The following is a 27498-nucleotide window of genomic DNA, read 5'->3' on the forward strand; positions in this document are numbered from 1 at the left end:
TAAGTTACTTAATAGATTTTTTTTTGGACACATAATACTGATGTTGAATATGCTAGCAAATAGTTGCCTATTTCCAGCAGACACAGAGCAAAATTAGGTTTCATGTTTGGAGTTGTGTTTCCAACTACCTCATGAATAAAAATCAAAAATTTACTTCCCTCCCTGTTTTGGTCTCCACCAACTCCAATTTTTCTTCAGCTGCTAAATGCTGCACTACGTTTACGCTAATATTGACTGTCTGTTGTTTGGTGCTGGGTGGACAGTGGGTTTAGGTATTTGACTGACAACAGCTGCAGCTGGAAACGAGGGTCATGAGGGCACAAGAGTGAATGTAAACCATAAAGTCAGCCTGGTCGCAGATACCAGTGGTTCAATGTTCAGACACACGGTACTCGTTCCTGGCTGAAAGAGACCCAACAGGCTTTCGACGAGGGAGAAAGTCCATCTCTGAAGGAGCCAGGTTGAGCTGTGAAACCAAAACACTATGAAAAGTTTTAAAGTGCATTACTGTACCTGCATCATGTGACTTTCATCATGTGACTTTCGTCTTGTGAGTAAAGTTGTCACAATACCAGCATTTTAAAAATTTGATTCATTACTAGTATGAAAAACGATACTTAATACTAAAGGGAAAAAAGTCCAGGCACTTTTTTTTGTTTGTTTTCTTTTTTTTTTAATTAACAACTGCAGCCTTGAGTGAGCATGTAGACTGTTATTTAAAGCTTTGGTACTTTGTATACTATCAAATGTTAGTATTGTACTGTTTTTAAATACGTGGTATTGAAAAAGTATTGATGCTTCGACTTTTGACAACCTTACTTGCAAGTGACTTCAGTGACACATTACTTTCATCATGCAACTTTCATCTTACGAGCTGCTCCAGTTATGTCACATGACCGACATAACATCACATAGTTGTTGTGACCCCAAACATTATGCTCCGTCATTATTAGTTTTTGTATGGTATGCTTCAGTGCGGACACTGAGGGACGGTGGTAAAACGTCAATGTGTGACAAAGTGTGATAAAGTTACAGGCCATAAAACCAAAGCAATATGCTGAAAGACGCTAAAACACTGTGTAGAGCTGAGGAGAACAGCAGGTGATTGCCCCCGACTTGACATTTGATCGATTGACTGCCTTTAAAGGAAGGAAAATAAGACAGGTGTGTAAACAAATGCAATTTAATTCAGGTTTGTGTGTGTGTGTGTCAGACAAATGTATTTCAGCTTGCGGACTTGTGACATCACTCCCTGGAAATAATGAAAAAAGTTAAATATATAGAGTTAAATTAAATAAACACCAGCCAAAATAAAACAAAAATGTCTTTACAAAAAAAAAAATCATATTCTATGTATAAGGTCACTTATCCCAGAGTTTAACACTTTTCAGTAAGTAATATGGATACACATGGTGACAAACTGTTCAAATCTAAAGTTCATTTGTGCGCGTGCATGTTAGTGTATATGTGTGCGCGTGCGCTCTATCCACACCCCGCCCTGATCTCGAGGAGTCCCCCCTCATGTACTTCAGTGAGCAGATGAAGAAGAGGAGGAGGAGGAGCCTTTGTGTGACGTCAGTCCAGCCCTCCCACCCATCTTAAATTTACATTTTCTATGGGTCCTGACTGAGTGTAGCCTATGTGAGCTATTGAACAGTTTACAAAAGCAGCAGAGTGGCGCGGACACACCTCAACAACAAGAAGTGACCCGGAGAGGCTCCGATGTGGCTTGAAGCACTTTGTCATCTTTAAATATTGAACAAGTTCAGTTGGAGAAGTCGCGTCGGGGTCGACTTAAGAGGTAGGTGTGTGAATGTGTGTGTGTGTGTGTGTCTGGACTGGAGCTTTTTTTTTTTTTTTTCATGAGCGCACTAACAAAAGCTGCACGTTTTTAACCGCACGTCTGTCTGCCCCCGTCCGAAAAAAGCAGCAGGTTTTAGGTTTAAAAGCTGAAAAGTAAAGAAGGGAAAGAAAAGACGGAGGAGAGAGGGAGTGAGATTGCAGAAAACAAACTCTTGTTTCATTGTCTCCTTTTGTCTGTAGCGACGGGACAGTGAAGAACAAACACGTTGAGGTTGTTGTACAGCATGTACAGACTACAGTTACATTTACTACTGATACTATTCATGGCAGCTGATACTTTGTAATCTGGGAGAAGAACAGTAGAAGAAGAAGAAAATAATCAGTGTTTATTGTTTCCAGTGTGTCTGTGGCATTCAGTGATGTTATGGTCATGGCTCGCACATGATGTTACAGTTTGCAATATTCAGTTCAAAAGAGCTTTATTAGAATAGGAAACGTGTTTACAGTGCCAAAGCAAGTGTAAAAATAAATTCCAAAAAAAAGCACATTACCAAAGTAAATGTGAAATAAAAAACACAGAAAATGTACATAAACAGAAGACATGTGTTTTTGTTCTTAGAAAGATATGTGTATGTAGGCTTCAAACAAAAAGGGCAGATCTGTACACAAATATTTTAAAATAAGGAATGTAAATATTATTCATATAGTACTTTGGCATTACTGTATGCCAGTAAAGCTATTTGAATTTTAATCATTCTTGTTTTTAAGTCAAGTCAGGATTATTTATGTATCCCAAAATCCAAGTTTGTTTGTTTTTGTTTTTCTCTCAGAGAGCTTTACAGTCTGTTCAACAGAAGAGTTGCTCTGTTTTTGTAGTGTTTTCATTATTTGGCACCATAGCCTACAAATGCATCTTAATTTAGATGTAATCTTTACTTTAATGTAATCTGGACTCTTGAATTGAGGCCCATTGGTGAGACAAACAGCTCTAAATTAGACCATGTTTTATGGATGACCATGAGCTTTATCTGAAATCATCACATGTGAGTAAGACTGCGTGTAATACCACAGCAATGACTACCACTGCCTTCCCTCTGTGTCAAAGCACATGGCTTCAGGCAGGGCTGACACACTGGCCTGGGCTGTCATCAGGCACATACACCAACTGTCATGTGAAGGGGCGTGTAGAGCTGCAACGATTAGTCGATCAAATGAAAATTAGCTGCCAAATTATTGTGATGATTGATTAATCATTTCAGTCTTTCTTTAAATCGATGTCAAACATTTGCAGGTTCCAGCTACTTAATTACAAAGAATTGCTGCTTTTCTTCTCCATTTATGACAGTGAATTAAGAGTCTTTGGATTTTGAACTGATGGTTGGACAAAAGAAACAATTCAAAGATGGCATGTTGGGCTCTGGAACATTGTGATGAGCATTTTAACAATTAATCAATACATTTGATAGACAAATGGCTAGTTAGTTGCAGCTTTTGGGTGTGTTTTTTTATTTGGCAACAGTTCTGTACTTCTTAAACGTATGGCGTTTGTTTTTCACAATGGCTTATACTTTCTCAACAATTCTCTGAGAGGTTCTGTCAAACTTTAACTCTTAAGATGTTAAATAAACAGACTCAAAGCCAGCTCTAGTCAGAGGGTTGAGTGTGTATGCTTGCTGGGTGGAGGCAGAATAGCAGCCCGACAAATACAACTGAGCAGTTTTATAGGGATAGTTTGGATAATATGAAGTGGTGTTGTACGAGGTACTTATTACTCAGTCTGTGTGTTACCTTCAGGAGACGCAGAGAGTGACACCAGCATGGAAGCCAAGCAATGAACTGCTGTGGACAGAGTCGGCAACAAAAAGTATTTTAACCACTTAAAAAAGGTTCATAGGTGAAATCAGTTATTTTATCTCACAGACCACAGCAGTTGGTCGCCTACCCCTTCCAAGATCTGTTAGTGTGTTTGTGTTATTGTATGATTGTTGTGTTTGAAAGGGTTGGTTGGATTCACAGATGTCACACAATAACACAAACAAACTAACAGATTGAATCAGTGGCTCCTGTGTTTTGCAATGTTAAATTACTGATTTTGCCTATGGAGTTTGGTGGGTTTGGAGAAAGTGATATTTGGCTTATGTAACAGTGGTTTCCCATCACAGAAGGTGTCTGACCGCAAAGAACGCAGTGAAAATAATCTAAATATAGTTTACACTTTTAGGTTTTTACAGCAGATGGACTGTTTTTAAGTGGCTACTATATGTTTTGCTGCTGACCCTGTCCACAGTTTAACTTCCATGCTGCTACAACCCCACATGAAATAATCTGAACTATCCCCTTTAACATATGAAGTAGTTCAACTCACTGGAGAAGTGACAAAAGCAGGTGGTATAAATGAGTATGTTAAACTGTCTAGGTGCAGAGCTTTAAAGAGTGTGGGTGCGTGTGTGCGTAAGGAGGGGAAAGTTTCTCGCACATGTGTTAGTCATTTGGAGGAGAGTTTGCTAAACGATTTACATCTGTTTTCTGATCTTTGAACCCCCTCCTTCCCTCCTCTCTCTCCTGTTTCTCTTGCTCGTTGCTGTCTTCTGTTTCCCGTAAGGGCTGATGCTGTCACTGTCTGTGTGTGTGGTGGGTGTTACAACTGGAATGCTCTCTGCTCCATTATTACTGCACTCCAAAGAATTTAAATATGTGAATGAAATGAGTTTCCATCCTATAATGGGCATATGTCCATTAGTGGTTCTGGTGCGTTTCTCAGATGTATCATTATAGAATCTGAGTCCATGTCAAGGACTCAACCTGACCTCAAGGAAATCAAGGTAGTATTTGGGTCATGCAGGAATGTATGTGTGTGTGTATATGTGTCCAGGGACAGTATAACTGGCAACCACATGTGTGTTGACAGTATTATCTCCCACAGTCCTGCTGGTCTGTCTGTGGGCACAAAATCTTCATTACTCAGCAGAACGCACTGATCCTTAAGAGCCGCACACCGCACGAGACACAGTGTTACAGTGTGTGTGTTCCACGATCAGACTCTGTTCTTCACAGACGTGTTGTTCATGGGCGGTGAAAGACTACCTTGTAGCAAATGTTTTTAAGTCTTTTCCCCTGTAATGAGCCATGTAAACAAAGAGTTTCAGAGGGCCTCTGTACCTCTGAGAGTCTCCACTCTGTCCAGTTTCGGCCTGCAGGGAGACTTTGATTTGTTCAGTGTTTTTGTTCCCTTTACCATGATCTAAAAATGAAAGCCTCGGGCTGGGTATTGTTTTAACTTTAACAGATTCGTCAGTGTAATACTTGTGTTTGGATACTGATGCCAAAGCAATATTTTTTTAATACCTTACTTTGAAGAATATGTTTTCTTCTGTCCTTTTCTATTGAGTTGTGTATTTATTTATTATGCCATATTGTTTACAACATTGTTCCAGTGCAGAGAAATCTGTAATTTGTTTAAGGTAGCAATACATTTCTTGATAGCCGTTGCTATAACCTAGGGAAAATACATTGGATATGTACGGTATTGTGACTAGACATAACATGAATAAAAGTTTAATATTACCTTGTCTGTGAACATGATTTCTGCCTGAGTCATGTCAGATAGATTTTCATCTGCTATGATCCCGTGCCACTTCATGGTGTCATCAGACTGTGTCTTTTGTTATTGTTTTAGTGTGAGAGAGACCCCTACTGTCAGTGTTGTCTTAACACAAAAAAGTCATACAAAATGAGGCAGGACTTTGTTAGATTAAAACTGTGTAACATGGGAAAAGTAATAATTCGAAGCAGGAAATATCTAATTAAAGACCTTGTAAACAAGACCCATGGTTTCCCTCAGTGTTTTGTGGTGGAAGTGAGCCACCATGCTTGAAACAAAGACCACCATTATTTTTTCAGCAGTTTCATATACTTAATGAGTTTAGGTATTATTTAGGCCATCATATGTTAACTAAACTGATCAGGAGACAAGATGTGTGAAATCCTCTTGGTGCACGACCTCTGTTTAACAGTACAACCTGGTAGTTTGGGAGATTGTACAACAAAGTCTTTGATTTTACTTTTTTAGTTAATTTTCCTCAAACTAAAGTAAACTAAATTTTAGTTTACAATTGAAATACTCATTGTTCCTTAGTCTCATTATGTAAAATATCAGTATTTCTGCTACGCAATCTTAAAGATTACAAGGAATAAGTACACTTTTATAAAATGAAACAGCAGCATTTGGGGGAGACAGTGCAGAGGTGCTGTTTCACACGTCAAGTATATTTATTGAGTAGGAAGCCATTGTTTAGATTGTCACCTACTTAAGGAGATCATGAGATAAGATATATTAAGAACTGGGTGGTTTGCCACCTCAGATAAACAATTTCCTGAAAATAAATAATGATGTCCTGAAAAAAGCATTTGACTCTAATTGTTTGCCCTTGACTTTTCGATACGCATTTTTTAAAAACATTTCACTCTGTGCTACAGCCTTGCATGAGCATGGTTTGTGCAAACATGAGTGATGCAATCACAGACTCTTACAACAGGACAAAGGATCTGTTTACACTGCGCTGTAGTTGTGTTGCCATGGTTTTAGATTATGATGTCACAATTAAGGGATTGGGTTTCCTGATAGAAAGGATGGATGGTGGGTGAGTGTGTTTATGTGTGTGCGTGCCTGTGTCCTGGCTGTGTGTGTTTGTTGTGGGGATCAGTTCATTTGAAAGTCAGACATGCTGCTGAACTGACTTTGTGTGAGCAGACTCAGGACTCAATGTTGATTTACTCATAAAAGAGAGATAACATACATATGTGTACCCGAGACACACACATACACACCTACAGAGTCTGAGCTTCTCAAAGAAACTCATTGATTTTTCTGCTGTTATGCTGCAGCTTCAATCACAATAAAGCACCATTACTGTGCTGACCACTTTGCGTAGTCTTAGAGGAAGGATGACACACACACATGCACAGACTCTAAATGCTTTCTTCCTTGCAGCTTGTTAGGTTGAAGTATAGAGAGATTGGGAGTCTGAGCTGCATGAATTGGATTAAGCCCTTTGTAAGTCAGTATCAAGATATATGATCCTGTCTTATTACAAACACAAATAGGAACATATGTCCACTGACGAATAGAGCTTGAAGCCCTGAGTTCCAGCCTGAAGCCAACATCTATACCCATACAGGCTTTGGAAACTTTCATCAGACAATGAAACCACATGATTGCCTACTGTCCCGACTAAAAATATGAATGCAGATATATATTTTGAGTCATGTGAAGCATACAGCACAGAATCATAGAGAACAAAGACTCTTCATTTGGCTTGTTTTTGGACACCTGGTTACCTAATTATACGTGTGTGCGTGCATGCCCAGCTTGCACCCCTGTGCATCTGTCTGTCTGGATAACTGTGGATTTTCTGGTTGACCAAGGTAACAGTTGTTATTGGGGTTTTCTCTACTAGCATGTAAACAAAGGAGAACCTCCCAAATCCTCCCTGGTGTGCCCCTTAGCCAATCAGAGTTGAGTCCCCAGCTGGGCTCAGCCAGTAGACTGCGAGGAGGGGTGTGACTCTGCTCCATGAGGAAAAAACAGCAGTAAAGCACAAAGCTTTGAATCTGGAACTAGAACAGACAGTCGAGCCATAACAAAGAGAGTCTTCCTTTATGACTAAACGGCACTTCACACTGCTGAGCCAGACGTAACGGCTGTGGCTTTTTAACTAGGTGGTAACTAAAGAGGCAGATATTGGACCTGCATTTAAAAGGGTGATGTGTGTGTGTGTGTGTGTGTGTGTGTGTGTGTGTGTGTGTGTGTGTGTGTGTGTGTGTGTGTGTGTGTGTGTGTGTGTGTGTGTGTGTGTGTGTGTGAGGAGGAACGTGCAGTATATGAGCACATGTTTACATCCCAGTGAGGAGGAGCCACATGAAACATGCATGTGCGCTGCCTTTAATTTGTCTTCTTAGGGTGTGTCTGTGTGGAAAAACAGTCTGGATTCTGTGCATGTGCTGTTCATCTGTCTCAGTCCACCTGTCTATACATATACATACAGGACCATGTGTCAGTGTCAGCTGTGAGAGAATATAGACCAGCCTTTTGTGTTTGACTGACAGGTGTGACCCCCAGACTGTACCCCCTCACCAATTATTCAAGACATATGTTCAGAATTTGGTGTGAGTCAGCACTTTGATTTGAACCTTTTTAAAGAAAGCGTGTATCCGAGTGTTTCTGTCACTCAAAGATGTCAATGTGTGAGATACAGGTCTCTAGCTATTGAGGCTTTTCCACTGGCACTTCTGGCAGCGCAGAGTCAAACTGCTGTTTAGGACTAGGTATTGTTCAAAGTTTTTTTATACCAGTAGCAATACTTTGGCAGCTTTACTGGTTCCTGACTGATCATTTTTTTCAGTACCACTTTTATAAAATCCATTTTAACCAAATGAAAATTGCATTACCCATTACAGTACAAAGTTTTAGTTTTATTTCTCAGCTCCTTTTTACACACTCCAAGCAGTTTCATAACCATACCACCCACCAAACATAAAGTACCACATTGTGGTTGAACTTAAGTTGTCTGTTTCAACTGGTTAGTTTTATGTTTCAGCACTTTGGCATTTCTCCACTCAAAGCAGTTAACTAAACCACAGCTTGGACATTTACTCCCAAGGTATCAACATTTAGTATTGAATGACAAGGCATTTTTTGATACTCAATCATATTGAAGCAATTTAATCAGTGCCATAAAAGTTTTAGAGTTCAGTACCAAGCTGCAGTGATTTGTATTTGCTACTTTTAACACGCAGACCTGTGTCAGATTGCCAACTCGTAATGGCCTCCCTTCTCCCCCTCAAACAAGCATGTTGCAAGACTCAACTCATGTCTGTGCAAGAGACCAGAGAGAAAGATGGTTTTAAAATTGTATGCCCAGCTCTCTGTACTTTTGTAGCTCCTAACTGAATCTCTGTGCTTTGAAGTTTAATTTCTCTTTCTCTGCATCACTGTTTAAATTAGGTTTCGGTCAATGAAAACCCAACATTTCCTGATTTTGCTGCTTCATAATAAGCACTATTGGATAACAAAATAACAGAGAAAGTTTATTGTGTTTATTTATTATTTTATAGTCACTCGTGCGCTAAGTTGTCTTCTGTTGTAATGCAGATACAAATCCCTGCTGTGCTGGGCTGACCTGCAGGGTCAAGCCAAGCTAGCACATGTGTATGGAAAAGGGGTGTATGTGAGTGTGTGTGTGCCCCTACATGTATATGCTGTTGTGTGCCCAAAGCAATAATCACTTTGCAGGTTCATCACATTCCTACAGTGTGACTCAAAGTGGCGTCTGTGCCTTTTCAATCCGTTCCATTCATCCTGTAATCTGCCTCAGCCCGGGGCTCACAACGTGTGGCTACAGGACTCAGCACGAGCTGCTACCCTATTAAATAACTTCAGTCAATGCTGAACACAAACTGTCAATACAGAGATTACAGCAGAACATGATCGCTTTGTGCTCATCATGTTAACAATAAAGGGTCTCAGTTGTTCTTGTCAGTTTAAAGACAGCCGTCGGGGCATGTCAGCTGACAGATCTGGATATTTACTCATATTGCAATCAGCTCTTAAAAGCCAGATATGGAAGCAGTCAAGCCCACATTATAATCAGACAAGACCAAATGCAGCCACTGTGGTTATCCAAGAGATGCAAGACACGAAGAGGGATGCAAAGCAACACAGACACAGATTCGAACCACTTTTAAAAGAGATGGCTATTTTCAAGCCAGGATCACAACACTGATTCAATTTAAATAGTAGAATCACATTAACTTTGAACATTAAATTATTGCCAAAGTAATGAATGCAGGGGTTTTTGTTGTTGTTGTTGTTGTTGTGCTGCACTTTGTTAAAATGGAGAACAAGAACTTACTTTTGCAAAACACAGACATGAGAAGTAGACTTGTAAAGGTTCCTTTATTTCTGCCGGTTATCCAAAATTATAGAGCTCAGTGTACAACAAACAAAGGCCTTTGTGTGATGGCCTAGTTTAAACTTCCATTTAAAACTTCCTCAACTTAAGTTGCAATTTAATGCCTGTATTCCTAAAGACTTGAAGGCCCTTAAAAACCCTAAAAAGGGAGGGTGCCAACTTGTGAGCATAATACTATTTAATGGACTAATGAACATCCCTACCTTACATGCGCACAGGCTTCACAAGGAAATGAAATAAAAATGTTGTTTTTGATATTTTAGGGTCTAAAAACATTCAGTAACAACATTTTGGCAGACAGTCTTTTGTTTGCGTAGACATGTAACTTTTTTTTTTTTTTTAGGATTCATTGTATTTGTTTTTGGAAACTTTTGACCAAGATATGTACTGAGAGGGCTTTTGTGCTCTCTGGTCGACAAACTATGAAATGGCATGTAGATTATTCCAAAGATAGCAGATATTTATGGCAACACCAAATTCTGTGCAATAAACTAATAGTGTGCTGAAAGTAATTAGTCATAAAACCCTGAAATACATTAGCATATTAGTAGATGCCTTAAAAAAGGTGTATGGTTAACACAAGCCTAAGAGGTTTTCACCCTTTAGTCTACAATATAAAATACATCAGTAAATACCCCACTCCTGAATTGTGAAGCTTTTATGTTTTTTAAAAAGGCAACTGCTAGCAAGTAGCTAAATGAGACTACTTGTCGAACACTAGTCTTGACTTCTGGCGATTGAATTTAGGCTTCACACCATATCACACCAAAAAAAGTGGGGTGAAAATTATCTTGCTTAACAAAACATGTTAGAATGATGAACTTTTGTTCGCCACAGAACTTATTTCCTGCACTATGCTTTTTGCTTTTTGCGGAGAGAACATGAACAATCCTAACTTCTTGGTTGGCCTGTAAAAATATGTCATTCCTGCATCACACTATACTGTGATATATCTGTACATCCAGTTTCAGTCCACATCTAATGAAAAAGCGTTACTGATATTGCTCAAACTGCAGGTGAAGGCAAAGAAAAAAGGTGTTTTTCCAGTAAGTATTGGGTTGCCCAAGAGATGAGAACCAAGTTAGAAGGAGAATTCAGATGTTGTATGAACTGTTACTCCTGGCTGCTAGGCGTAGAAGTAATAAGTTTGGGTGTTTACTTTTCATCATGACAGTCTATATAGCTGCCTAGCCTCCCTTAATGACATCAGGGATTTTTAAAGATCCACACACACACAAACTCGCACACACACAGCATTGCGTAGCTAAAACTAAACAGCTCATTCCTCCCTCACATGATGCACTGTGTGTTACATTATCCTTTCATTGTGTGGGTGTGGGTGCGCATCTGTACTTTATGAACCCTAAAACCCTGATTGTAAATTCCCATACCATGCGTCTCCCCAGTGACATCATTGTATTGAGGGAGCGGGGTGGATCCTTTTGGAGGAGGTCAGTACATGATGAGGCCCCAGAATTCCCCTATTCCTCTTTCTCCTTTGCTCCAGACCCCCTCTCTCCAAGGCAGGAAATACAAAACAGATCTCAACCCCCAAACTCCCAAGCATAGTTTTGAGGAACCGTTTTGCTCTCGCTGTCTGTCTTCCTTTGTTTCTCCCTCAGATCATCTCATGGTTTAGTCCTTTTGAGCCAAAAGCTATGAATGTTTGCGGTATTTGTAGTTTACATTGAATAGAGATCACATAAGTGCTGTAAAGATGAATTGATTAGTTGTCTATTAAATGAACTGACAACTGTTTGGATATATGTTTGGGTAATTTAAAGTAAAGAAAAAAGTGAAAGTTCTGATTCCAGCTGCTTAAATGGGAATATTTTCTGGTTTCTTTAATCCACTATGACAGTAAACAGAATATCTTTGAGTTGTGGACAAAATGAGACATTTTACGATGTTGTCTTGGGCTTTGGGAAACAGTTATCAGTATTTTTCAATGTTTTCAAAAAATGTTCTGCAAAGAAACAATCTATTAATTGAGAAAACAATTGATTTTTTAAGCAAAAATGTTTCCATGGCAGGAACATTCCCCTGGGACTTTGTACCTTCTAAAGGTAAAGGAATGTAGGGGGTGGGACTAGCAAGACTCAACATTTCTGTTTGGTCTGTTTGGTGCTGGCAGCATTTTATTTCATCATAGCATCATTACTGTTGTCACGCTCAAATATGATGTATAAAAATGGCCGTCATAGGTCAGCAGATTAATTTGCCTAATCTTTGCAGGTCTTGAGACCAAGGTGAAAATGCAGACAACAACAGTCTGAAGGAACCTTTTAGTTCCTTGTAAGTTGTTCCTGGGACTAAAAGTTCTGGGTACTTAGGGTGGAAAGGCAGGTAATGACAATAATTGTTAGCTGCAGGTAGGGCTGTTATGGTATGGATTTTTTCTTATCATGGTGACAAAGTAACATATGACAGTTCATTGCAAATGCATGCTGTCATAAACAGCGTAGCTCCTTTAAGGAATAGAATAGAGCAGGGCATAAATGTGTGCTCATACAAGTGAAGGAGAATGAGCGGCAGGCAGATTGCTGGTGCTGCTCATAGCAGAGCAGAAACTTAAACTTACTAAGTTGTCAATCTGGCAGTAAATGTACAGTATATGCTGCTTTGTGTCATTAATAAACAATGCAGCTTCTCAAGACCAAGATAAGACTGTTATTTCCCAACTGCTGGAAAAGTGACAGGGTTAGCCCTGAGGTAAGCTGAGAAAGGCTAATGCTAAGCTAATGTTAGCGATATACAACTTCAGCTTTGTGCAATCATATTCCTTTCAGAGGTCTTAGAATCTAAGCCTTGAACCACAGCATCTTTTTAGAGATGTGGTAAAATAAATCCATGATAATAAACCCAATGTTGTCAGTAATTATTTATCATATTTCCGCCTTGTTATTGTTAGTATGTTATTCGCTGCCAATTGGTAATCCCAAGATACCTTGGGTTGTATCTGTCAACCAGTCAGAGGCTGTGTTCCTGACTTGTGCCAGTGCTGATCCATAGATGTATTAACTGATCCATGCACTGATCTCAACATGAGATTGTCCCCTCAAAGTAAAATTTTATGGTAATGAGCTCAACCCTAGGGTAGGTTTCACATGAACGCAGTGTTGTGGTAATGCAGTTATTTTCACAGCTCTAGTTGCGGACTGATAGTAGTTATAATATATAAAATGTGAGCTATGTACTCATTCCAAATTCAAACTATTGATAGCTTTAGCAAGAGTTGAACTTTGCGTTGCATTGTGTACTGACAGAAACGTGTTCATACTCCTGACTAGTTCATGGTGTTCATGTTTTGTCTTATCTTACTGGCTGCCTCTTTGTCTGGCATGTGTTGGCAAGTCGGTTTATCCTGAGGGTAGCATGAGTGTCATTTGTTTTCACACACTATTTTGCCTACACATGCATTTACAATACTACACTAAAAACAAATGCTGTGGGTATGTGGGCCATTCTTTTCAGTTGATGCTGACTGTGAATGCATTTATACATGCAAGAGACAGGAAAAATGTGTGTTTCTATTGTTGTGGAAATATGCGCCCATGTACGTCACTGTGCTGCCACCATGATTTATGTGTCGTCATGGGGGAGGCTTGCAAATGAACGTGTACATACACATGGCCTGTCCAGGAAATGAGCTCATCGTCACTACTACTAGGCCACCAACTCTCTGCTGCCTCCCCTTCACTTTCAGTCACTTTCTCCCTCTCACACACACCCCTGCTCTCTCTCCCCCATCCCCCCGCCCGCAGCTGCCAGTTAAAAACTCATCTATCTGTGTGTTTTAATTAGGGCCTCCCCTATTTATGGCTGAATGGCCGCTTCATTAACAGAAAGGCTAGGAGACGCGCACTCGGATCTGTCCGGCTTGTAACACGCAGCAAGGGGGGGAAGAGACAGAGTGAGAGAAAGAGAAAGAACGGGGTGTGGGGGTTGCTTTAGGGGTATTGATGACGCAATTTCCCCTGAGGGGTGGACCTCCCATCTGTGAGCGGAATAGACAGGAACTGGCCAAAAAAAGGAAAAGATAAAGAGAGATTGAACAAGAGGAACTAAATGGGACAAGAGAGAGATATCAGAACAAGAGAGTGGATGTTTTCAAGAAAATGTTACAGATTTTCTTAATTTTTTCCTGAAATTATACTGTCATTCTGTATTTATATATCTTTAATCAGAATATGATGCGTATATCACACTGGGTGTGAACTTCCTGATCAGTTGTACAGGATACTGTGAAAAACAAATCCTGGCTTGCTGATGATGGAGTGAGTGTGGTTAGCCATGTGTTCATAGCTTATGACTGTTGACAGCCCAACCCCACCCTGTGCAGAGTGCTGGACGGTCTCTGCTCTGTTCATGCCTGAATCTTGGAGGAGGACAGGGGGGTCAGATGGTGAAGCGAGCCACCAGCTGCTGTCCTCGCCTTCATTTTCTCTGTCTGTCAAGGCTGCAGCAGGAAGAAGGCCACTCTTGACTCATGAGAGTTAAACCATGTTTTTTTCTGTTTTTATACACAGTCTGTCCATTTTGATCCCAACATAAAGTTGTCAACCTCTTTCTCTCTTCTATTCAATGTCGGCAATAATACTCTTTTGTAACAGTTTGTCCTATTTGTTTGCTTCCTGGCAGTGAGACGAAAAAGAAGCACTGATAATGGCTAATTTAGGTTGTCCTCCTCATCCCACGGCATTAGTCTTTCTGCCCATCTGTGCTCTTCTTTGTCTGGTTAGATGAGGAAGAATGCTTTTTATGCATAGATTTTTTTTTCATAAATGACATGTACATATTTATTTGTGTGCAAGTTGCAGAATTTTTGAACCTGCAGTAACCAGAAACAAGCAGTGAACCCAAAAATAATTATCACCTCTTAAGTTGATATATTAGGATACGCTTGCCTATTTGCACATCAAGCAAACGCAGAGCAACATTAGCATTCATTTGTGTTTCTGACCACCTGGTGAATTGAAGTCCAATTTTAACTCTCTTTTTGTTCTGTTTTTGGTCTCCATCTCTGAGAAAAATATCTGGCTCTTGGTGCTGAAGACACCACTGTTTATCAGCTAGATGCTAACTTTGTCTGACTCCTGTTTGATGTGAGGCAGGTAGCATGTAGTGGGGTTGTTAACACAATGTAGGGTGACAATCCTCTGTTGGTTCATCACTACAAGGTACACCTTTCACATCCACACGAGACCCTTTTAAACGGCCTGTTTAAGATGGGAATGTTGCATCACTCTGTATAAAATGTATGAACATGGAATGGGGGGCATTGTTGTTCCACCTTTAAGCTGGCAGTGGCAGGCTTAGCAGCAGTTAGCAGCTAATAAGTAAAGGAACAGCACCCGAGGATGTATTTTGGTATACGATGCAAAACAACTTTGCTTGTGTTTGCAAAATGTGCATGGCTATTAAAAGGCACACACCCGCCATCGTACTACCTGAACATGCGGCAACTATAGATTCCAATACAAATCTATGGTGCATGTTTAGAAATGGCCCTCCAAGCATATTCCAGAAAATTGTATAAAGAGAGCTAATAAGTGCTTGTGATATCTGAAAATGTCTGTTCAAGAGTATCATCTAGCTCTTATTGTTTAGAAAGCAATGTCACTGTTCAACATGTATGTTACATCGGTGTGTTATCTGAAATCACACACTGGGGTGGCATTTTGCCACCATTGGCAAGCAGTTTTACAGCATCTCGGATGAAAACGGGCTACAGTCATTTGATCCATTGTTCTAAAAGTATTGGTTAAGGGTGTTTTATTTCAGTTGTTGAACGTCTCCTCATTGATGCCCGTTTGAAGCCTTCAGGTGTCGGTATGAGTTGGCAGCAGCTCTTTCCTGCTCCTGAGTGCTGTGTCACAAAATGAAGTGTGGGTGATGGCTGGTCTCCATGGCAACTTAGAGAGGATGACAGTTGAGGGGAAATTGAGAAATGAGTCCATATTATGAATGCAAGTCTTTGTGCACGTTGGCTCGTATAGCAGAACTGGCCACTGTGGGTGATGCAATCACTTGGCAAAGAGCAGCCACTCTATCCTTCCAAGATAAGTCACTCTATCAGCTCTAATGCAACCTGCCACTGTGTACCACTGTGTATAGGGTACACTTTCACACTACTGCTACTGCAAACATGCTTATCAGACACATTCATCCAAGTACTTCCTGTTTTTAAGCTAAAAACGCTGCCAGACACAAGTTTTCTATTCACATTCATACAGTGAAAAGGAGAGTGTGTGTGAGCCTGATATATTATTGAAAACTTACATGTAGAGTTCAGGCATGTACTTGATTTAACTTTCTGCACTACTTTTTCATCTTACCTTTAGCATTTTTCTCTTATGATTGATCAGATGTTTTCCTGCTGCTGACTCAAAAATGTGACACTTACGGTAACAGTCATGAGATTACAGTCATACAATGGTCATGAGGATGACAGGGACAGAGTGAAGTAAACAGAGGAAAACTGTCCTTAGCCAACTCCCTTTTACGTCTACCCCAGACTCTCCTCTGACCCAGTTTTTCCTCCTTTATTTTCCATTGTTTTCACCAACTTCTCATTTTATCCCTGAAAGCTTGGACATTTAGAATCCTCTAAACGCTGCACTGATTCTCTCGGACCTTTTAGAGATTCAGGTCTTTTGGAGGCTCATTATCTGCGCGCGCGTGTGTGTATGTGTGTCTGTGTGTGTTTGCCTGTGGTCTGTGCTGTAAGGGTGTGTTTCCAAAGGCAATAAACAAACTGTTTTAATGGGATTCCTGGAACAGCAGGAAGTGTTGTCCCAAAAACGATGTACCATGATCCACGCAGTGGCATGCTTGGAGGGTTTCATTAAACAGTTGTGTGTCAGATATTAACACATACACTGTACTGTACTGTATGTGGCTATTTGGTACCTTATTATATAGTTCTGCAACCTACATATTAGTAAGGCATGCAATGAACTAGAAGAGTTCACCCAGTACAGTGCAGAGCTCTGCAAGGCAGTACATGGTGAAGCACCTACTGCAATGCCACCACAACTGCTAGATGCAACCAGCACAGATTTGCAAAGTTTTTTTGTATAGTATAGTCTCAGTTTTCTTACACTTGTTGCAGACTCAAGACTTAAGTTCTCATGTATATAACAAACTAAATTTCATGAAAATTGGTTCAGAATTCAGGGAGTTACAGTCAATTTGGTAGTGAAGTGTCTGTCATTTGTTTATAAGCCAGTATGGCGACCATACAGACACATAGCAGAGATGGTGTGAAGCAAAAAAAAGGGGGGATGTATTTATCTTAACTTTAGTAGATCATTACATTGGGTATGGAATAAACCTGCAGATGCTCTGGTTTTAGATACAACCAAAACTTTACTGCAGATGACAGTTTTCCAGCCATGACAAAGGCCAAAATATGCAACATACTAGGTAAACTTTGTTTTTAGCCTAGAAGTTGATGATGATTTTGGGAGTCAGCAGGTTTTTCAAAAATTGTCAGCATAAATGTGTACAGAAAATGTTAGGAAGATGGGTCTAGTAGTATGCAAGATTACATGACCGATCGCATGATCATAATGCGGGTGTTTATCTGACAAACACTGGAACATGCTGCCTTTTCCGTGCTCTTTAGGTGTTGGACTTCAACTGATAATGAGACATGTTATTTGTATGGCTTTTAAGTGAAACCAGAGGGGACACTATATACAACATGCTACCAGTGTTAAGGCTGAATTTAAGCAGGGCTTCAATTTGAGGTTCCTTTTGAACTCCCTATGTCACTTCCCCTCTCCCTCGGGGCACACAGGAAGTAGCAGCAGCTGTGTTAAGCTAACGGACACTTTGACAACACTGCCAGTCTGTAAGTTCCTCGACTCCCTACTACCGGCATTAACACAAAATGCCTTTGATGTACACAGCACGTTTGTGCTCACATGCGGCCCCCGATTGCAGCCACAAGCTGTTCTGCCCACCTCTGCCATCTCACATGTACACACACACACGAACACTATGTCCTGGCTGTGTCACAAAATACACTGAGACTGGCATGTTCCTATCACAACATCATGAAAATACTTGCTAATTAAGCCTGTAAAATCTCTTATTTGAAGGAACGGATTCACAAATATTTTATTTTCCAAACTTGAAAAAAAATTTATAGTATCCACAGCTTTTAAGATTTGTATCATCTACATGAGTAAACACAATTTTTAAAAGGTTATTAATCTGAGATTAGAAGAGATTACCCGCCACTATGACTGGAGATCAACTGTGAAAAAGCAGCATTTTCATGTGTCAACATATTCCACTACATCCATTAAGCATATTCATTATGTTACTATGTGTTTGTCTTTGTTCTGCAGCTTGCGGTCACAAACCGTGTTTATCTTAGGCTCCTTTGTTATGTAACTGACATGGTTTCATTTCTGGGATGCAGGATTGTCGACATCTAGTGGTGCCTTTCACTCATTACACCGATCCTTCGAGTGCATGTTTTGATTCTGAGGACACGCTCTCCCATCTTTATGTCTAACACGTGCTGCAAAATGCATCTTTGGTACAACTAATAAATGTGATTTCTAACATATCCCTGTGTTTTCAGCTTTTATAAGTCTGTCCTAATTAGTCACAGATGGGAGAGAATCACTCCAAGGCATTTGAGAGCATGATTTTTTTTAAAAATCTGAGTCATTCCTCAGACTGTGGGAGAAGAAATGCATGTGACTTTGTTATCTAATGTTGAAGCACACAGACTCAGCTATTTTTGTAGCGTGCTATTATACCAATGTACTTCTATTTTAAGACAGACTTTTGGGACTATTTTACTGACAAACAAACAGGGCACAAATTAAGCACCAGACACCAGCCAAATGCTGGTAAAATATGCAAGTAGCTGATAGATTTGCTTCACTCACCAGCTAAAAAAAAACAATAGTAGTCTGTGGAGCTGCAACGAGTAATCCATTATTAAAATAAATGGCAACTATTTTGGTAATCATTTAATCGGTTTGAGTCTTTTTTCAAGAAATAAAGTCCCAATTCTCTGGTTCCAACTACTTGAATGTGAAAATTTTCTTGTTTCTTTAGCCTTTAATGACAGTAAACTGAATATCTTTGGGTTTTGGGCAAAACAGGACATTTGTGGAGTCATCTTGGGGACCGGAGACATTTTTCACCATTTTCTGACATTTTATATAAACAAATAACTAATTGATCTATCAGGAAAATAATCAATGGATTAATCAATAATGAAAATAATTGTTAGTTGCAGCCCAAGTAGTCTGTTGTGTGGTTGGTAAAATTTGAACATTCACAAACCATTTGGATGTTGAAAGAAAAAGTTAATTTTTACCCTGCTGATGAGATAAAAAATGCTATTAAATACCATAAAATAACAAGCGAGAATAGTCACTAATCTGTGAAGTATCTGTGTCTTCAGGGTGAAACTGTTCTTTGCCTGATAGGGATGTACATTGAATGTGAGTGGGAGGGGAGTAGGTGAGGGAGGGAGCAGAGAGAGAGAGAGAGAGATAGTGTGTGTGTGACCGTGGCTATAAAACAGAGACTTTGAAATCCACTCAGCTCAGTCGCAGACAGCTGTGCAGACCAAAGCAGCTCTCCTGCATGAGGCTTTGCAACATACTGATAAACAGCGAGCTTTAATAGCTTTTCCTGGAAAATACGCTCCGGATCAAAATAGCAAAGATGACAACAATGTTCAGATACCCCGTGTTTCCTCATCTGCAGGGTGAGTTAAGCCCAGATTGAATTTTGTGCATTTTTTCAAACAATCGATAAAAGTGAGGAACTTTGTATTAGTCTTACGTGTTACACGTCTTTTCTTAGGAAATAAACCATCTTTTGAGTCAGATATTCTGTTCTCATTTCAGTTGGTTAGTCATAAATTTTGAATGTTGTAAACTGATGTGTTCAATTAGAAATTCCCGATCATTTAATATTTTAAAGAGAGCATGCGAGGCATTACTCTGATGCGAGTGTGGATGTTTTCATTGAGCAAAGTATACTGGGGAAAAGCAGCAATGAAAGTTATTTACTTTATTGTTATTAAGGGCTGCTACTAACAAATTTTTCATTATTGATTAATCTGTCAATCATTTCTTGATTAGTTGTTTGGTCTAGAAAATGCCAGAAAATGGTGAAAAATATTGATCACTGTTTCCCAGATCCTAAGATAGCAAATGTCTCGTTTTGTCTGTAACCCAAAGATATTCACTTTACTGTCATAGAGGAGCAAAGAAAGAGAAAATATTTTAAATACTTTATTTTTTATAAGCTGAAATCAGAGAAGTTTGACACATTCAAACAATTAATCAGTTATCAAAATACTTTCCAGTTAATTTAATAATTGTCAGCTAATCAGTGAATGGACTAATTGTTGCAGCTCTATCAACATCATGAGACACTGGTCAAACTCTCAGCTGTATAATGGCCCGATAGGTGATCACTTTGGTCAGGAGAAAGACTGTCAAACATGGGCTGGTTTAATTTCTATAGGTGTAAAAAATATATACAATTCTTGTGAAATATAGAATATATTTGTTTTGTTTTTTTTAACTAATTCAGTAAAATGGCCAAAGACGGTGTGCTCACATTTAGGGTCATGAATAGCAATCATTTAGATTTTTAAGCTCATGGAAAACAATGGATTGAACCTTTGGGTTCACAATGTATTAACTACATATGTATATATACATACATATACATACATATATATATATATATATATATATATATATATATATATATATATATATATATATATATATATATATATATATATATATATATACATACATACATACATATATATATATATATATATATATATATATATATATATATATATATATATATATATATATATATATATATATATATACATATATATATATAGATAGATATATATATATATATAGATATATGTGTGTGTGTGTGTGTGTGTGTGTGTGATGTATGTTTTGCTTTTTCTTGTGAGTTGCTTTATGTGAAACCTTTTATTCTTTTTGCTGCCCATCTTGGCACTTTCACACCAGAAGAGATGTGTATCTCAGTTGAACCTTCTGGTTAAACAAAAAATAAATAAATAAAAAGAAAACAAAGTTTTGAAATATTTACATAACTATGTGCCTGGAAGATATTAAAAGTACTGTCCTGATTCATTTCTACATTATTTCCATATGGTGTCTGATTAGGGGTATGAAATGTTCCCCTTCACTCAGAACAATTATGTAATTCCAGCGCCGAGTCCCTCCATCACTATGGAGACCATTCAAAATCTCTGAGCTCATGCCAGTGGAGCAGATGCTCATATGAGGGTTTGAAAGGAGTGTAATTTCAGAGAAATAATAGAAAGTTAAAAACACAAAAATGAAGATCCCTTTCACCACTGCATTGCTGTATCTGAACCCATGTCATTGTCAAAGATGGTTAATAAAGGGTCCTTTTTCATTTGTTTCTGTTGATTCAGATCCGTGTGACCCTGGTCTGTCGCTGTCACCAGGGAGGAGTGTCATGGCGGAGCCCGACTATTTGGACGGAGACTGTGATGAGCTCATCAAACCCAAGAAGCTGATCAACCCAGTCAAGAACTCCCGTAACCACCAGGACCTGCACCGAGAGCTGCTCATGAACCAGAAGAGGTCAGGAGACAGAAAAACACACCTCAAATATCTTACTTCCTCTTCCTTATGTGTCTTTCCTGATAAACAGGCATGGTAATCCCCAGAGATTCATATTTTACAATAAGCGATCCAAACCTTTATCACATTTTATGGCACATAAACAAAATAAGATCAGTGTTCAGCAAAGATGGCTAAAATCCAAGCCAGACTGAGACAGTAATATGTTGTGATACTTATTCACGTGCAGCATATAATTGGACAGATAATGGTTTATTCATTTATTGGGTGGTAAACCTCATCATCATCATCTCCCTGTTTGTGTGTATGGCAACAATATCAGCTTTGTGCTAATCCAAAACACAGGGTTACTAAGTATTCAAGTCTGGATAAATATGGAAACAAGGAAAGAGTGTATGGACAAACACTGTGTTTCCAGACCTTTGCCCCATTCTGTTTACTACAATGTAAACTTCCGAATTTTTAAGAATAAATTGATCTTACAAGCACAATACATTAAAATATGTTTATGCTTTTTTATCCTTTGCCAATGATATGCCTGATACACCTTTTTAAACTAATTTCTGGTTCTCATTTGAAAGATGAAAAATATGAGGAGAACAACAAATTCGTATTATTTATTCAATGCATAAATGGCAAATATATGAGTACAGGTTGCACTGGTTAGTTTACTTCCCCTTTGGGCAGGGATGTCACCCAACTTTCTGCGCAGGATTATGGACTGAACGGCCACGTTGACTAAGGATGTTAACAGTTAAATTTTAAAAATAATTTATATATATAATGAACATCTAGCTATTTGTATGTCAAATGTGGTCTGAAGAATTTACTGAGAAGAAGTCTTGAACAGCATAGAATTTTAAAATAGAACCATGAGAACAAGTTAGACGGACAAAAACAGCACAGTGTCCAGATGCAGGCTAATTTAGTTAAACCTCTAACTAATGGGCACTGAGTTAGTACAGTCACCCTGATACTTTGTTGTAATTGGTCTGATAGTATCCATGCAGACTGTACTGGTGCGTCTGCAGCGTGTCACTTAAGTTTACTTCACTGGGCCCTCTGACTGCCAGCAGCAGTATTATGTAAAGCTCAGGATATGAAACTTTCATAGCAGCTATTATATAAAACCTCAAGTGCATTAGAGTGTCAAAAATTGGTTATGTAAAGGTTACACAGATGTACTGTACAGGATAAACCCGGCCTGGCCTTGCTGATATCAATACTACATCACAGGATTTCATGCAATCTGCCTGAGCATCCATGTGAATGTCTGCGTGCGTGAACACACATACACTCTGGGACCTCTGATCGCGCTTTTGTCGCTAAATGTTTGTATTTTCTCTCACCAAACAGCACCGGCGGCTTTGTGCCTGAGCTATTAATAGCTGCGTAAACACACATGCAGTTGACAGCTGTTACATCACAGCAGCCTTGCTCTGTCTTAAACAGGTCAAAGAGTGAGGTGCTTTTGTAGTGATGGAGGCAGGGCATCAATGAATGATGGGAAAGAGGCCGGAGTGGGATGGATCAGGAGGATATGGAAGAAATGTTAGAAAAATAATCACTTTTCAGTCCCAAATGCTGCTGAATATTGTTTCTCGTCGTCTAGACGGAGAATATCCCAGAGTATCAGCAGAAGTCTCAGAGATAAATCTGGAGGGTTTTGGGGGGGATGAACTTGTTTTCGTTGGGCTCTCTCTCTCATCGTGTACTGAAAGTATAGAAAGCTTGCCTGCATAGTGGATTAGTCATGCTGATGAGAGATGGGAGGGGGGGTGGGTGGATGCATGGATGGATGGATGGTTGCACGATGAGAAAAAAAACCCTGTTATGTAATCAAGATTACAAAACAGTCTCTGGCTGAGGGCCTTTCTCTGCTTTTGCTACCTTTGCTGTGGTGACCCTTCCTACACACACACACACACACACACACACACACACACACACACACACACACACACACACACACACACACACACACAAAGACATATACAGAGGAATTTCAGCTATTCAGACACCAGGACTGGTGAAGCATTCGAGCAGATGGAGGTATTGATGTGTGGGATTTTTGAAAACACATTCCTGCTAGTCTGCCAGAGGGCGAGCAGTCATGAGAGGGGTCGTGGAAAGGAGGGTCAGCGATTATGTAAAGTGTTGCCCAGAGTGAAGGGAGGGCGGCGTAAACATCTTTACAGCATGTCTTATTGCTTTCAGTGACCTTGACCCTCCTCACTTTGAAAAACAACCTGACCCGATCACATCTTTTACCCCTTTGCTCTGCTTCAGCCCATAAAAGTGCTTTCATAAGACCCTCAGTGTCGGGACAGACAGAGCAGTTAACTGCAGCAGTGACTGTAGGTAAATTAACTCCCACTCCTTCTTGGAACATTGTGGTCTTGGTTATGCAATCTTAGATGTAATAGTGCATTTAATTAAGGCGTTGATGTTGCTAACTTGCAGTCAGGTAGGCATGCAGTGTTTTCTTTGAAGAACTGATGCATCCCTTAGCAGAGCAGGCTTTCATAGTGAAAGGAAAATCAGTAGTCATAAGTTAAGTAATCTGAATGTAATATGGTTCTTAAATTGAATTTCTGAAGGGCATGGAGATCAGATTTTTGACCAACAATTTTCACTGCTACTTTTTTACTACTGTATCTGTATACTTTGTAGATAATTTCTTACTGCAATAAACCATAAAATTACCATGATTTAGCTTCCTCTCTTTTTGAAGGAGTAGATGTTTATAATACTTAATATAATTTTAATGGAGTCTGGTAGACATTAAGGCAGGCAGTCACTGAAATCAAACTTCAGAGTGTGTATTTTCAGAGCAGTGGGCTTTTGTTTTAAGGACAACAGGTTGAGCTTCATACTGGCAGACAACTAACAGTTATAAACAGCTGATCAACTTATAGTGTGGGACTTCTCATCACTTTTAATTGTCAAATTACAATGTTGCGCTCGTCTTATGCTCCTGCAGTGTTCCTGCAGCCTGCCTGAGATTCCTCAAGTTTGGGGGGGGACAACTTGCTTCAACCACAGACAGTATATTAAGCAGGATGTATTAAGCCCTCTATGGTACCAACTCAGACACACAATTGTCATAATAAATAAAATAAATAAAAACAGAACTTCACTCCAGATTTAACTATTAATGGTTAAAATAGAACCAAAGTACATATTAATGATAAAAATGCAAAGACCACATATTATTTGTCTTGGGCGGTTATGTTTTAACCACTTTAATGTGATGCATTTAATTGCTGCTGTTAGTATTTGTAAAATATACATATTTAGCTGTTCTTTTGATGGGGTTTTTTGGCACTTTATTGTGCCTCCCTAATTCTTGGTGGGCTTTGCTGTTTTTTGGTTTTCTTCTTTTCTTTGCTGACACCAACCCATCTCTGTTCCCTTCTGTCTTAAGTACCCCTACTCCCAAGCCTTATCCTCAGCCCCCACCCTTCTGTCTCGCAATTTGGAGGAGTTTGGAGCATTACATAACATTTTGCTATTCTTCGCAAGACACACTCACACTTCACTAAGATGTCCCTGTTCTCTTTTTGAATTTTGCAGCACATACCCAGGCGGTTGTGTAACAATCCCTCTGGTTGCCAAGTAACTTATCAACCAGACAGCTTCCATGAGTGGAATATGTTAGATGGTTTAAGATATGGGTGGATATATTGGGATTGTTTTTGGTACTTAGAAAGGGGAGAAAAAGGCAGTCGTTTCAACCCTTTTTTCCAAAGCCTGTTCCAAAATACACAGATTGTTAAATGTGGAACAATCTGTGGTTGGCTTAAGGTCAAAACTCTCCTGAAACAAGACTTACATGTTTAATCCAGAACATCTCATAACAGATCTGCATGTTAAACCAGAACGAGGTCGTGGTCGTCATCTGTTACGTATGAATGTGAATGCTAATCTCCCTCCTATGTGGGGCAGTGTAATGTCATCAGCAGGACGGGTTGTTGGGGAGGTTGTTCATTACGTTTTATTGTAGTAACACGCTGTGTCACTGATTGATTCTGCACAGGGGTCTGGCTCCTCAGAACAAACCTGAGCTCCAGAAGGTTCTGGAGAAGAGAAAGAGGGAGCAAGTCCTCAAGGCTCAGAAGGAGGAGATGGAGGCACACAAGAAGAGGAGCGACCTGGAGATAGAGCTCATGAAAAGACAACAGAAACTAGAGCAGGTAAGTGTTTGAAAGAATAAATGGTATTTATCTATAGTGTATTGGCTGCATTAGATGATTAGTTTGGAGAAGCAGAGTGGAGCACAGAAGCTAAACAATGAGCTGCTGTTTTTAAAGCATATTGACACCTGGTTTTGGACTTTACGAGCCGAAATACGCAGTAATATGCAGTTTATACATGTTTCTGTAATCTGAATGTTTCTAATGTCTGTGTTCTTGCAGCTGGAGCTGGAGCAACAGAAAATCGAGGAGGAGCAGGAGAACACCCCCGAGTTTGTGAAGATGAAGAGCAACCTGCGCAGGACCAAGCAGGAGACCGACGACGAGGAGCGAACCACCTAAAAAACCAGCAGGGGTGTCTGGGTCTGGCTGATTGTGCGCGTGTTTGTGGGCACGGAGACGTCAGAGGAGTGTGTGTACAGAAGAGAGCGTGTGTGGTGGTGGTGGCCTGACACATGGTCTGAGACGAACTTCCTGGCTTTCCCAACCTAGCTGTTCCTTCCTGCAGTGAGGAGAGAGACTTTACAGACTAAAGACCCCCCTCTGTCTGCCTGCCACGGACCGCCAGTACTCACCTCTGCTCCTCCTCACACCCATCCAGCAGCACACAGCACCCCCTGCAGGAGGGACCGAACACAGACATGTTACATGCCTTTTCAACAAGGGCGCGCAGGCTTCCAATGAGCTCTGATGGAGAAACAACCAAACACACACATGCAGGAGTTTTCATCCCCTATGTTTTCACTCCTCTCTCCACAGAAAGCTTTCTCTTTACTGTTATTGATGTTGTCATTGTTGTTGTTTTTTTGTTCTCATCTTCAGAATCAAATAAGGAAAAAGTGGACACTGGATGGACTCTTGAAGCTGTGTAATGTAAAAGCCAAACAAATGTGCTTTTGTTATTTATGTTTGTAGCTTTTAGCCCAGGTATAGGGGAGGACACTTTTAGTCGTTCTGTAATTTAGTTTGTTTTACAGCATAGTTTATGAAGCCAGAACAGGACAAAGGGAGTGTGCGGTCGTGTGAAACACTCAAGTTTGCTTTATGATATTTTATTTTTAAATCAAAACATGCCATTTGCTAATGCAATTTTGAGCAATAGTAGGACTCCCAGGCATGAGAGTGACCCTTTTCTTTATATATTCTGTTGTTTTGTATGAATAAAAGTGTTACTTAATAAATAATTTAAGTTTTTGTTCAGTTGGTCAATGAGAATACGCCGTGAACTCTGTTTGATCGGTCTTTGTGTGCTTTTATGAACAGGAGACTTGGTATAAAGTGTGCACATGTAAGCCACCTGTCACAGAAAAATAATTTGTTGGTAGTTTTCTGCATGGCTCCTGAAACAACTCTGATAAGCATTCTGGAACTTTCTCACCTCAGTATTTTGTCTTTATTTACAGCGAAGCTGTAGACGTGCAGACAGATCAGTTAAATCAGTAAATCTGAAATGAAGTGGCCATTTGCAAAATAATTTAAATTCCAAAATGGTTGCTCAATGTGAGAAACTGTGATAACTCTGGATGTTAACGTGCACATAAAGTAGTTATTTAAATATCACAATAATATTATGGGTCTAAAATTCTGGTTTGTGGGTCTCCAAGAGATGATGGCTGTTATTCTCATGGGAAGAAGAAGCAGATTTATAACAACCTAACCCTGTGTTCTTCTCCAAAATCTTCTTTTAAATAAATATAATTTTAACACGTTCCATTTATTTTTCTTTATTTTGCGGGCTGCTGGAGTCTGAGGATTTGTTATCTAACTAATAGCTAACACTAATAATTATTTTCTGAATGGAACATGATGCAAAGATAACAGCAAAGCGCAGAGCTTATCGACGCAATTCGCCCAGCTTAATTGCTGTAGTGA

General features: G+C 39.5%; 1 protein-coding gene across 2 annotated transcripts; it reads left to right on the forward strand.

The window, feature by feature from the left end:
* Positions 1 to 1620: 1620 nt before the first annotated feature.
* On the forward strand, positions 1621 to 27337 carry fam107b (family with sequence similarity 107 member B). Of its 2 annotated transcripts, none has more exons than XM_084734427.1 (4): positions 1621 to 1801; positions 21259 to 21430; positions 25470 to 25626; positions 25849 to 27337. In XM_084734427.1, exons 2-4 carry the CDS (start codon positions 21303 to 21305, stop codon positions 25966 to 25968), a joined length of 405 nt encoding a protein of 134 aa, XP_084590553.1. In that variant the 5' UTR covers positions 1621 to 1801; positions 21259 to 21302; the 3' UTR covers positions 25969 to 27337. The 2 variants fall into 2 exon arrangements, with proteins under 2 accessions (XP_084590553.1, XP_084590552.1); XM_084734426.1 differs by lacking the exon at positions 1621 to 1801 and adding an exon at positions 19342 to 19518.
* The last annotated feature ends 161 nt before the right edge of the window (positions 27338 to 27498 follow it).

This window comes from Lutjanus erythropterus, chromosome 13 (genome assembly GCF_056507025.1).
Source record: "Lutjanus erythropterus isolate fLutEry1 chromosome 13, fLutEry1.hap2, whole genome shotgun sequence".
NCBI lineage: Eukaryota > Metazoa > Chordata > Actinopteri > Lutjaniformes > Lutjanidae > Lutjanus > Lutjanus erythropterus.

Excerpts from the sequence above, each read along its gene's own strand:
- fam107b (XM_084734426.1), top strand. The coding sequence starts at position 19,476 with ATGACAACAATGTTCAGATACCCCGTGTTTCCTCATCTGCAGG. Across the intron at positions 19,519-21,258 it reads CGTGTTTCCTCATCTGCAGG|ATCCGTGTGACCCTGGTCTG; the intron begins GTGAGTTAAGCC and ends CTGTTGATTCAG. Across the intron at positions 21,431-25,469 it reads CTGCTCATGAACCAGAAGAG|GGGTCTGGCTCCTCAGAACA; the intron begins GTCAGGAGACAG and ends GATTCTGCACAG.